Source organism: Vitis riparia, chromosome 1 (genome assembly GCF_004353265.1).
Source record: "Vitis riparia cultivar Riparia Gloire de Montpellier isolate 1030 chromosome 1, EGFV_Vit.rip_1.0, whole genome shotgun sequence".
Lineage (NCBI taxonomy): Eukaryota > Viridiplantae > Streptophyta > Magnoliopsida > Vitales > Vitaceae > Vitis > Vitis riparia.
The window spans coordinates 6,361,396-6,375,039 of NC_048431.1; the positions used below are offsets into that span (position 1 = coordinate 6,361,396).

Consider the following 13,644-nt stretch of genomic DNA (forward strand, 5'->3'; position numbering starts at 1 on the left):
CTTTGTCTTATTTTTAATTACATTTTGCATTGAAAATAAAATAAAATAATATTTTATTTGTTTTAATTATTTTAAATGTCAAACTATTGAGAACATAATTTACACACTCATGTGGACATAATTTATGCATATATATGAAATTTATACCATTGTACAAGACTGTTACACTAATTGTATAAGGAAAAGTATACTAATTTACAAGGGGTATACAAGATTGTACATTTTAAACAATTTTTTTTTTTCTTGTCATCTAAGGATTGTACACATTCCTACCACAAATTCTTTCATTTCATATACTTTATTTAACTCACATATGACAATTCAAATACTTACCCCAATAACGATGTTTGAAGAAGAATTTTATTTTTACGTTTTATATCATTTTTTAAATCAAATCATTTGAAACATGGTTCACACATTATATGTGGACACATAATATATACATGTGGTTGAAATTTGTATCATTGTACAAGTGTATTATACTAACCGTACAAGGTAAATGTTCTAACTGGACAAAACAAATGTTCTAATTGTACAAGAGGTGTACAATGTTATCATTTGGGAAGGACATCAATCGATTTTGAATAACTTTTTTTTTTTTGTCTTGTCATTTAAGGATTGCACACTCTCATGACACAAATTCATCTATCACACACTCATCTTATGCACTTTATTTAACTCACACATGACAATTCGAATACTTATCCCACTAATGATGTTTGAGGGAAAATTTTGTTTTTCTATCTTCCATTATTTTTTTAATCAAACAAATGGTAACATGGTTAACCTACCTATGGATACACATTGAGTATGAAGTATATGGAATTTGGGTCATTGTACAAGGTATTTACGCTAAGTGTACATGGAAAATATATTAACTGTATAATGGTGTACAAGACTATCATTTGTGAAGAATTTTAAGTGATTCTAAAAAACTTGTTTGTTTATTTCCCCTAATTGAGGATGACATTCCTAACACACATTGCTTAAGTATACATTCATCTCATACACTTTATCTAACTTGTGTATGGTTATTTAAATAGGTACCTTACTTATGATGATTGTAGAACAAAATTATACAACAATTTTTCGCATTTCTTTAAACCAAACCAATGAAAACATGGTTAACCGACCTATTGTCAGATATTCATGAAATGATGTATGAAATTTGAGTTATTGTCATGGTTTTAAAAACTGGACCTAACCGGCCGGTCCGACCGATAGGTTGAATCAAGATCGGACCGGTTGAACCAACAGTCTGATCGGTGAAACAAACGGTTTGATTTTTTTTTTTCAACATCAAAACGACGTCGTTTTGATGTTTCTGGCATCAAAATGACGCCGTTTTGGAGAACCTCCTTCCAAACCTTTCCTCTTTAAACCGTAGCAACTACCGCCCACCCCCAACGCGCCGCGATAGGCTCTCACCGCTGATCGTTTCACCTCAATGGCAGCCACAACTCTACTTCATCCTCCTCCAACAATGGCAACAAGAGCATCAAGTTCATTAAGAAGACTCTCTCTTTCACAGACACTAGTTCAATGCTTTCTACCGAGGTTGTCCTAAAAGGGTTTTTGGCCGTGTGCGTGGGAAAGGAGCTGAAAAGGTTTAGCATCCTGATAGAGTATATGGGTCACCAGGCATTTGGGGTTCTGTTGAGGGAAGCTGAAGAAGAATTCGGGTTTCAGTAGGAGGGTGTGCTCAAGATCCCATGTGAAGTGGCTGTGTTTGAGAGGATCTTGAAGGTGGTGGAAGAGAAGAGAGATGTGTTCTTCTTGTATGAGTTTGGATTGAACGCAGAGGAGGAGATGATTGGTTGTTGCTCATCCTCAGATTGTGAGCTCACACTTTCTCACCATCCTCAAATGTGTAGGTGATCAGAAGATGAGAAGATCAGATTAGATCAGATTTCCTCATATTGTTGCTTGTCCCACCCAATTAGTAATTTAAATTTCAATTTGTAATAATAAATTGGCCAAGAAGAAAAGAAATAGGCACCAACTATAGATCGCACAACCCCCCTCCTCCCCTCCCCGATCTGTGCAGTGGCAGTAGCTGCTCCAACGTTTTATTTTTATTTTTAAAATTTTATTTTTTTATGTTTTATTACTTTTATATTTATTATTTAATGTGTTATTTTTATTTATTGATCATAATTTTGATAGATATTGTAAAATTTTAGATAGAATTTATTATTATTTTTAAATTTTAATAATATATAAAATAATAAAATATAAATTTATGACATCACCGGTTCAACCGCCGGTCCGACTAGTGAACCGTGAATCGGTAACTTTTCTAGTTCAATGACCGGTCCGATTTTGAAAACATTAGTTATTGTACAATGGTATTACACTAGTTATACAAGACAAATTTACTAACTGTACAAGGATATACAAGACTGCTTTTTGTTAAGGATTTCAAATGATTTTGAAAATCTTTCCTATTTTTTTCCACTCAAGAAATTTTCCCTACTCAAATTCTCTCACTCAAGAATTGTTTCGAATTTTATTTTTAAATTTCATCATCAATATTTTGTAATTGCATATTTTGTTTTTGTAGTTTTAACAATGTTCTTTCTTTCCACTATTTTTTTTTTTGTGAAATTTTATCCAAATAAATCTATATTTAAAATTATAATCATACATATCAAAATTTTTACTAAGATTATCTTTAATTCTTATAATATATTTATACTCATTTATTTAAAAAATGAAAAACTATTTTTTTTTTGTAAACATGTTCTATTACCTTTCAAGTAAAAAATTAAATACCACTTTTAATAAATTTTAGATAAAATTTTATATAACATATTTTATTTGAAATTTAATTTCTAAAGTTTCACTAAAAAATTGTATTGATAATTTTCTTACTATAAGTCAAAATACTTTGCGTTAGTTTATATAGATAAGAAAATTATTAATATAATATTAGAACTTCATATCTTAGTTATTTTTTTAATAAATTTATCTTTTTAAAAAATTAAAAATAAAAAAGCTAAAAGGATATATATATATATATATATATATATATATATATATATATATATATATATATAATAAGAGTGAAGTGATAGTCAATTTTTTAATTTTTTAAAATATGGTTAATGAGGAAAATATAAAAAATAATTAAAAATAAGAGAAAATATAAATAAAAGAGCAATGTAAATTTAAAATAAAAAATAAAAATTAAACTAAAAGATAAATACAAAAAATAAAAAATATTTGGATGAAAAATCCCAAAAAATTTATCCTTGCTTATAATAAGAGTAAAATGATTCAATATCTTTAAAAATGGAAAAAAAAAAAAAACATTATTGCTTTTTATTTGACATAAAATAGAAATATAGATAGGAAGACAAAGAAAAAAAAAAAAAAAAAGTTAGAAATGGGTAATATTTACTAGGGAATAGAAAAGGGAAAAAAATATAAAAAATTGAAATTCACAATATGTACCTATGTAGGGGATAAGGGTATTTTATGAATTAATGAAAGATAATATCTTGCAACTTAATTTTTACACTTTATTTGGGTTTTGGGCTTAAATGTGCATGATATAAAGATCTTTGGTCAATTTTGAGGCCCATCTCACCTCAAAACACAATTCTCCCAATTAAAATATAAAAATTATTTTTTAAAAGATAACTTGAAAATTCAATTAAAGTTGTATCTTTAAAAAGAGAATTTTCAATTGAATTATTTAAAAATTCCATAAACTTGAAAATAATTGAATTATTTAAAAGGATTTTTTATATCAGTATTAAATCATGGAGAGAGAAAAAATTGATATCATGTTCAATTTTATTTATTTTTCTAGTTTTTTTTTTTAAATTTTTCTATATATATTTTTTTTTAAACTAGTAAAAACAACTTCGGTTTGTTTTATAAAAATGAGTTTCTATTTCATTTTCTTTTTAAAAAACTAAAAATAAAGAACAATGACCAAATAGTGTTATGGATTTTTAAAAATAGTTTTCAATATTTAAAAATAAAAAAATTGTTTTTAATCACACGACCAAATAGACTTATATTTCATAATAGAAGCCTCCCATATTTGCGGTGGAGCTTACCAAGATTGATGGAAAACCAAGGTGATATGATCTTAGAAAGACTTTGTTGAATTTCTTTATGCAATTCAAACTCAACCATTCTATGAATTACATTTGTATTAATTTTTTTTACTTTCAAGTTTCCAAAACCTATAATTTGAAAGAACCAAAATTATTATTTGGCTATATAAAAAATTACCGTTCATGAGTTGGTCCATAAAAGGAGTGAAAAGACTGTTAATTAGGGTTTCTCTTAAATCTTAGCACATGAGGATGGTGGAATCGTTTCTATAGGAATGTAAACTAGAGCTCTCTTTGAAAGATAAAATTGTTGGGATAGAGCTCTTAAAAATATGACATGATGTAATAATAAATTAAATTCATTATGACATGATCAAAATTCAAATAAAGAGTGAGAGATAAAATGGTAATAAGCCCTATTATTAAAGGTGCTTGTAGAGAAACATCTTAACTTGAGATAAAAAGTAGTGGATTTTATTGTTTTATGTTGATGATAACTTAAAATAATTTTTTGGGATTTTATTTAGGTAAACATTTTTAAAAAAAGTTCAATAACTAAAATGGGAAAATCATGTTTTGATGTACTTGAAATTTGCTTCTATTGCTAAATAACTTAAACTCAATTATTAATGGAGGTCAAATGGCCATTCATTAGCTTAACATGATCAATTTTTTATTGCAAAGGATTAGCAAGAAGAATAAAGTGAGTAAAAGTCCAACTACCACATAAATCATACCAAACCAAAAAAAAAAAAGAGATTGAAGAGTTACAGTAAAAGAAGACAAAGGGGGTCACACCCCAAAAGCCACTTAAGGGCATGATAATTGTTTTATACGTTATGCTCGAATACTAAAAATGCAAATAACTCAAACAAGTTTTTTGGAATTAGAAAGTTATCTATTACCAAATACTTATTTAAAATAAATAAAAATACAGTATAGAAATATCATAAAAATCAAGTTTATTTTAGGTAGGTCATAATCTTATTTATTAGGTAAAGACCCCATCTAATTAATTTCTTTGCCTTAAACTTAAAAAGTTTCTTAAAACAAGATTAACATACTTTTTACTTTTAGCCATTAAACTATACAGCTCAACCAAGTGTGTAAGCTAATTTCTTGTTGCTTTTGGATAAACTTCACTTTTTCTATTTTTAGAATCATAAAATAGTAATAAATTTTAAGTAAAATATACAAGCTTCACGAGACTTATATTAAAAAAGGTTACATTAAATTTTAAAACTATTTGAAAAAAAATCAAGGCATTAAGAAAAAAAATTTCTATCTCAAATTTTAAAATTTTTTTAAAAAATGATTTTTAAAGATATAAGATAAATTTACGTTTTTTTCATATAAAATATTCTATTTTTCATACAGAAGTTTTAATTTTAAAAACAAGAAGCAAAAATTGTATTAATTCCATGTGTTAATGGTTTATAATGCTTTCATTCTATGTGGTTTGTAGAGCCGTAAGAGGTGAGGTTATGTTGTATCCTCTCCTTGTTAAAAGCTCTTCAAAACAACACTCACTCCTTTCTCCAAATCCGCCCCCCGTCTCTTAACAAATTAATCCATGGGTTCGTCTCATGCAATGGTTAATTTGAATAGAGATATAATATTTTTTTTCACTTATTTATTTTTTGTAATTCTTGTGGAATAAAATAATTTATTTTATTTTATTTTTTTGTAATTATTGTAATAGGGGCTCAAACCCGAACTGGTTATTGCCCTCCTTAACAATTGCAACTTTGGACTATTAAGATAAAGCCCATTTTTTTTTTAAAGATTACCCCCTAAACTAAACTATTGACTCGTCACTAGCTATAAATGTGGATCATAAATTCATTATAAGTTTCTTTATTATTTTTTATTTTTTATTTTTTATTTTTTAGATGATAGGGCAACTATTATAAATTTTATTTTTATATTGAACCATTATTAATTAGTTTTATTATTAAAGAAAGGTAGTTCTAAATATCTATTTTTCAAACATATGAGATCATTCACGTTGCATTTTAGGATCTAGCATTAATTGGATATATTTTTTATATTTTATTTTTAATATAAATAAATTTTATGTATCAATAGAATATTTTGTACAAAAATATATTTTTTATTTTATATCTTTCAAAAACTTTAAATTACGTATGGTAAAAAATATTTTTTGATACTTCAATATTTTTAGACAATTTTAAAATCATATTATTTTTTATGTAAATTTTTTTAAAATTCTTATATCTTATATAAAAGCTATTATTGTATTTTAACTTTAAAAGCAAAAAATATAAAGTATATTGAGATATACACTTCCCTTTAATATTAATTACTTGTATATATCAAGAAATCTTCCACAACTTGTAAAGGAATTTAGACTTATAATAGGACGGAAAATGTGCGTAGTCTGTAAAATGAGGTTCACATTTATTTATATGTAATATTCTGGTGGCCACTCAATTCAACCGGTGAACATTATGATAAATCATTACAATATCGACTTCTCCTCCAATGACAACCCGCCTCTGAAAGGATGACGTGTTTCTTTAAAGACCACTTGTTTTTTAATCTCTGGTTGGTCGGGGTTGTTAGGTCCCAGACGTAGACGGCATCAAATTAGGTCCGGTTATAGAAAATTTGGAGAGATTGAAGTCGGTGGCCTATTTTAGATCCACATAGGGTCAGGGCTAACTTGAGTTGAAATGTTACATGGCCCCATCTTATTATAAAAAATTATAATATTCATTTACTTATAAATTATATTTATTTTTATATATTAAAAATAAAATAAAAAACTTAAAAATTTTAGAAATGACATTTCTATACACACCTCATCACCCCATTTAATTTATCATTTTTTGCGAAGATAGATATAAATAAATATGACAAGTTATAACAGAACACCCATCTTACTGTCATCCTACACAAATCTTTTAAGAATCTTTAAAGAATGGTGGATAAATAGCCCTTTCAAATCCTCATAATATCATGTTTTGACTTGTGATATTTTTTTTTCCTTTATGAAATGATAAATTATAAGATATTTTATATTACTCCAATGGAGTTAAATTATGAAGATTGTGTTAGTATTGTTGATTTTCTTTAATCTATTAGAATTATTTTAATAACCTAATAGTGATTGAATGAGTCTTTACTTTAATTTATTAGGATTTCGAATTGTTATTTTCTTATTAGGCTATTATAATTTTCTATATGCCATGAAGAATAATTAAAACATATATAAAATATCCTTCTCATAAAAATAAAAAAAATATTTTACATGTTACACTTAGTATCAAAGATAATTTAAAACACAAACCAATAATAATACAATCCAACCCCAATTTCTAAATTTTGGTAAAAAAAAACATAATTTTAAAATTTTGGAGGATTCATATGCAACTGTTATTTCAATATCAAGATCTTTGAGGTGTTCTTGATCAAGAATTTGGGATATCAACGAATTAAGCAAAACTCACACAAATATTAAAGATAATCGGACAAATTTTAGAGAAAAAGAACAAGATTTAAAGGCTCCTCTTTATAGCTACTAATTGATAGAAGTACTTATATTTTTTAAAAGATTCTGAACGTAAATACAACAAAAGATGTCTATGATGTCCTCATTAATAATAGTAAATGAGGACAAATGTGAAAGAAATCCAACAACAAATCTTTGAAAAGTCAATGTAGGCTATACCAAATAGAGAAAATATTTAGAGTTTTTCATGAACATTATTTTTTGTCAATTAGATGAAAACTAATAGCCACAAAATCCAAATTTCTAAGTTATGGAGAATTTTTTTTTAAATCTAATCATATGGTTGAGTGTAACATGATAGCCTTTAAAGAATTGAAAGAGCTTAATACCATGATATTATAGGTTTCTTGCAAGCCCATGGATAATAGTTGGATTAAAGTCTCAAATCAAGGTGAAAGCATTACAAAGCTAAATTGTCTTGAAAGGTAAAAAATAAAGTTTTAAGATAATCTTGAATCGAGTAATGAAGGTCAAAATTTATACAACAAAGAACAATGAAATTTCGTATCATGTTAAAAATGAGGAAGAGATAGTGATTCAATTCAAACAACAATAAATATCATATTCAATGTTTGTAAAAGATATGATCATTACAAATCCAATTATAAAGCTAAAAAACCAAATAAGAGAAATTTTTAGAGTAATGAGATAAAAATGAAATTTTGACGACCTTATTCTTAGCTAGCAGTGTTGGAGACGAGGATAATTAAAATATGTAATTTTTTTTTATGCACATTATAGTAATTATATGTGTAGTACTAAGGAGATGATTCGTTTTACTTTCGGGGTGAACCTTGGGAAATGATATAATAATACCATTACATTTGATTGCATAGTCATTTTACAACATTTCCAAAAAAAAAATTACTAAGAAATATAAAATATACACTTAGAAATTTTTAAGAAAAATGAAGAGTTATTTTAAAATGTTTGATAGTAAAATTATGGTACAGGTAGACTGGTGGCAGGGAACACTATTTCTTTGTGGGCTGGGGCAAGAACCTCTTGGCTAGAGATTCTACCTCTCCGCACACCAGCTTATATGAACTATTTTTTGGCATTGATTGACGGCATTTACTTTATGGGGAAAAAAATTTATGAGCAGAGCCATCTCAAAACTTTAGATATTCAATTGGACGTGAGAAAAAAGTACAATTATTCAAAGTTGACGAGCTATTCAATGGGGATTGCCCTCCCCTAAATTCCTTCCCACGTTTATCAAATGGTAATTGATCACAAAAAGGTTCAATTCATTAACAAATATGACTCTTCTCTAGTCAATTGGGAGTGGCGCTCAGCCATACTCATTTTAATCAGAATTGAATCTCCTCATCCCACAGCTCCACGAGAGACCTGTAGGGGCCTTCATCGCTAATGAGTTCCAGAGCTGGAACCCCTTTAAATTGCTCAATTTGATCTATTTTCTGTATATCCTCCGCTGTTAGCTCCCAATCGAATATCGCTAGATTCTCTTTCATTCTTTCCTTGTTGAAACTCTTCACGACAACACTCACACCTTGTTCGTATATCCACCTCAAACAAACCTTCAAAATCAACACGACCAAATTCAAATTGTGGCAAAAACCATCACCACCAAGTTAAACAAATCAGTTTTTTTTTTTTTTTTTTTTTTGAAAAAATAAATTATGATCATGGAGGCCAAGAAAAAAGCACATTGGATACCCAGACTTTGTGGGGTAGCTTTTGGATTCTCAATCAACACATACTATATCTCCACCGCAACATTTAAGAAAAAGCATATCTTTATGTCATTGGTTTTGCATTAACAGAAGCAGTCCCATCAAGATATGAAAAAGGAAAAAAGATAGACAAAATAAAATAAAATCTACCATCAATTGATGCATCCAGTAAATATGAATTGCGAAAAAGGGTCAACTTGTTAGTGAGTTTCAGCCGAACCAGTTATTCCTAATTGGAAAATTTGGAAGGAACTGATGTAGAAGAAAGCAAGAAGCTGTTGGATTATGTCCTTTCAATCTTTATGGCAGCACTTCTATTATATACTTAAAAATGGCAATTTTTATGGCTCAAAGAGAATTTTACCTGAGCAATCGTTTTGCCTCTTGCTTGGGCAATTTCTTTCAGGACTTGACATTCCATAACTCTGTCACCTCCCCACGGTGTTCCTCTGGCACCCAAAGGAGAGTAGGCCGTGATGTGGATTCCTTTCTCTGTACAGAACTCCCTAAGCTTCTTCTGCTGCCAAAGTGGGTTCATCTCCACCTTCCCAAACAGTTGTTATGATTAGTGGTTTTTTTCTTAAAAAGATTAGTCGATTTGTTTATTTCTTGATACACCCATGCTTCTCATCTTATAAAAAGTTCAACTATATGAAAGGAAAATTCAATGTTACTAAAGCACAACACTTCCGGCAGAGCTGCCTGAAATGAAACACTCACTTGATTGACGGCCGGAGGGATTGTGGCTATGCGGAGCAAGTCATCAAGCTTTTTGCTTGAGAAGTTGCTTACACCTATTGCTTTGGTGAGACCGAGCTTCTGACAGTCTTCCAGGTCTTTCCAAACGGACGCATAATCCATGGGGAGAAGGTCCTCCTTCTTCACGGGAAACTCAAAATTTCCAGGCTTCATGCTTAGTGGCCAATGAATGAGATAGAGATCAAGGTACTCCAGTTCAAGATTCCTACATAAACCAAACCCAAAATGAAAAATTAATAGAGAAGAAAGATCAAATATGCGAAGTAATTGATGGTATAGCTAGAGAAAAGAATATGATAAGAAGTGTTTGGTTTATTACTTGAGTGTTTGTTTCAGTGTAGGAAGGACGCAGTGGGGGTGTGCGTTGTTTCCCCAAAGCTTTGACGTGACAAAAAGCTCATCCCGCGAATTAATGAGCCCAATCTGTAAAGCCTTTTTTATGGCTTCACCAAGGGGTTTCTCGGAGTTGTAAACAGAAGCTGTGTCGAAGTGTCGATAGCCAACCTTTATTGCATGGAGAACAGAGTCTTTCGTTTCCGAAGGGGCAGAACGATACACAGCTGTGCCCATGCCCACCAGAGGTATGGCTTTTCCTGTTGATCCCAGGGCCTTCTCCGGAATGCTTCCCATTTTCTCTGCTCTATCTCGTGAAAATTATCACTTCCTCTGAGATCTATATATATAGGCATATAATTCCCAAACCATCAGTATCCGTTCCTATCACATTCTAGCAGCGCATTAGTCTTAAAAATTAATCAATACTTACCGTTGAATGACCAACACTATCTGACGACCGCAGTGATCTCACACATTTTGGATTATTCATACATGGCCGCTAAGTCACCACAGCAGTTGCAATCCTGTTAGGCGCAATGACCATTTTTATTTTCTCTTTGGTACGTAGGTGGTCTTTTATGTTGGGCTCCCTCGTATGTGAGGGAGTGGGCCCATATGTTGGGATCAAGTCGGTTACATTAAAAAAAAAAACCGGAGACAAGAGAAGAGAAGAAAAATGCTATCTGCTCAATAAGCCGATCCCGCTTCATCTGTTGTCCAATCATATTAAAATTTGGAGGAAAGATTTAAAACTCAAGTATCTAGAATTTGAACGGTGGAGATCAGATTTTGAGCCCGAAAACTGATATTACTGCTCATAAATAGTAATGACTTTTTTGGTATACTTTTTCCAATTTTTCTTTATTTTTGCCAAGAAAAATGATATAATCCAAGACTGTATGTGCTATTGATGTATTTAATTGTTTCTAAATATTATTCTAAAAAAGACAGGTGTAACTCATTATTATTGATAACGGATGTTTGAACTGGACTAAATCTCGTGGGTTTTTCCTACGAATTTGGGGGTTTTTCATGTAAAAATTCCAATGTCTGATTTATTTTCTTGTTGCATGAGTTTATTTATTTATTACTACTAGTTGATATTACCTATTTGGTTTCACGTAAAGAAATGATAGAAAGTTTATGATGTTTATTGAAATATTGTGAATTCACCCTAATTGCTTAGTTTATTCAGAAAAAGTTCACGGCTTTACTTGCATTGCACAGAACACTCAAATCATTTTGTCATCGGCCCCACCCCATAATAATAATAATAATCCAACTTGTAAGTGGACGGAGTCAAGATTAAGAGAAAGTGATGTATCAGATACTGGCTCCGGGTTGAAGATACAGCGATCCACCTCCTCAGCTAGTATTGGAAAATCATGAAAGCTTTTAAATGGCCGTAATAAAGTGGAGATAAATGATGATTCCTTGCACGTTTATGTATAAAATTTATTTTAAAAAAACGTATTAACCACACCTACCAAAAATCTTTTTACTCAAAATCTTTCTAAAAAAATAAATAAATATTAAATAATGGGATAATTGTGTTTTGAATCCAGTTTGACCTAAAAATTAAGATTTGGTCCATAAAAATTGCATAATTGATGAGAAAGATATAAAATGTAAAGAGACCAATATATCATTCAAAACTATTTTAAGTATTTTTTATCACAATATTTGATAAACTTTTTTATCTTAATTTTTTTTAATAATTATTTTGAAATTTTATTATTTTTAGAAAACTAATTTTTTAAAAAATATATTCTAAAATAATATCATTTAAAAAATAATTTTGACATACTTTTAGTTATTTTTTATATACATAATTTTAAATATATATATTTTCCAAGATGTTTAATTTTTAAATAATAATAATTTATTTTTATTTTTTGGAAAATGATGTATTTTTTTTTCCAAATCACTAAATTAAATTAAATTTTATTAAGGTTTACAAAAGGAATAAAATTTAAATTAATGTTTTTCTACTCTCTTTTTTTCATAGTCAATAAGTGTCATTTTTGAAAAGATAAAAAATTCATATCTTTCTTCTCAACTTTCACACTTTCTCTAAGTCTTGGGCTTAAATGGTGAACTTATATGGATCAAAACTTAATTTTTAGATCCAACTAAATCCAAAACACAATTGTCCATTGAATAATTGATTAAAGTATAAAATCAATCATTGTTAAATGTATTTACTACAACATCTCTAAAATGGAAATATAATAATTGGAATAAATTTATTAAAGTCTCGGTTGATAAAAATAAACCGTGGTTAGATGTATTTATTCCAAATCTCTATGAATAAAAATAATCTTAATTTTTTTATGCTTTAAGGGATTTGAAAAAACAAAAGGAGGTAAAAAATAAATGGTAAAGTTGTATGGAACATGGTGTGTGTAAAATTTTGATTAGTAGTCACCACAATGAGAGTTGGTTAGCTTTTCCGAGTATTGGCCAAGGTGGTTCTTAACTAGGAGGAATTTAATTTTGTGTGATTTTGAAAGTTGGAATCCATCTTTATAAGGTTGTGGAAATGCTTAGAAACCTAAGATATAATTTGGGTATATTTTATTTGTGAAAAAATTGAGGTAAAATACAAAGGAAAAAAATATTGGAAAAAAAGAAAGAAAGAAAAAGTGAATAAAGAAAATAAAAGATAGAATTAAAGTTAATACATTATTTTTAGATATTACTTTAAATTTATTTTATCTATTTTAATTTTTCCACACAAAAATTAAATAATTAAAAAATACATAAAATTTTAATTTATTTTAATTATATTTGATTTCTTTTAATATTTTTTTTATTTGACAACTAAACATAAGAAAATAATTTTCCTTAAGATTTTTTTTCCAATCAAATATAACTTTAATAAAGCTTTTAAAAACAATTTTCAAATATATTTTTTAGAATGGTTCTTTAAATTAAATAATTCTCCATTATTTCTTTATATACAATACAAAAGTTGAAAAATATTCTTCATATTTTCAATTATTTCTCATAATATTATATAAAAATAAACATTCAATTTATTCCAAAGAAACAAGATACTTGTAGAATAAATTATCAAAAAATTTGTTGAAGATGTTTTTTAAGTTGGAAATTGTTTTAAATTATTTTAAAAACAATATTCAAATAAGGTCCAAGTGCATGAACAATAACATCGAACATTGAGATTCAAAATTAGAAATTTGATATTGAGTATTAATTTAGTTTTGACATTAAAAAAAAAAAT

General features: G+C 28.3%; 1 protein-coding gene across 1 annotated transcript; it reads right to left on the minus strand.

The window, feature by feature from the left end:
* Positions 1-8,715: 8,715 nt before the first annotated feature.
* On the minus strand, positions 8,716-10,718 carry LOC117920015 (non-functional NADPH-dependent codeinone reductase 2-like). The gene is made up of 4 exons (XM_034837359.1): positions 10,384-10,718; positions 10,026-10,269; positions 9,670-9,849; positions 8,716-9,149 (listed from the first exon to the last, which is right to left on the minus strand). Exons 1-4 carry the CDS (start codon positions 10,692-10,694, stop codon positions 8,919-8,921), a joined length of 966 nt encoding a protein of 321 aa, XP_034693250.1. The 5' UTR covers positions 10,695-10,718; the 3' UTR covers positions 8,716-8,918.
* Positions 10,719-13,644: the final 2,926 nt, after the last annotated feature.

Excerpts from the sequence above, each read along its gene's own strand:
- LOC117920015 (XM_034837359.1), bottom strand. The coding sequence starts at position 10,694 with ATGGGAAGCATTCCGGAGAAGGCCCTGGGATCAACAGGAAAAGCCATA. Across the intron at positions 10,270-10,383 it reads ACACTGAAACAAACACTCAA|GAATCTTGAACTGGAGTACC; the intron begins GTAATAAACCAA and ends TGGTTTATGTAG. Across the intron at positions 9,850-10,025 it reads TCCCTCCGGCCGTCAATCAA|GTGGAGATGAACCCACTTTG; the intron begins GTGAGTGTTTCA and ends CTGTTTGGGAAG.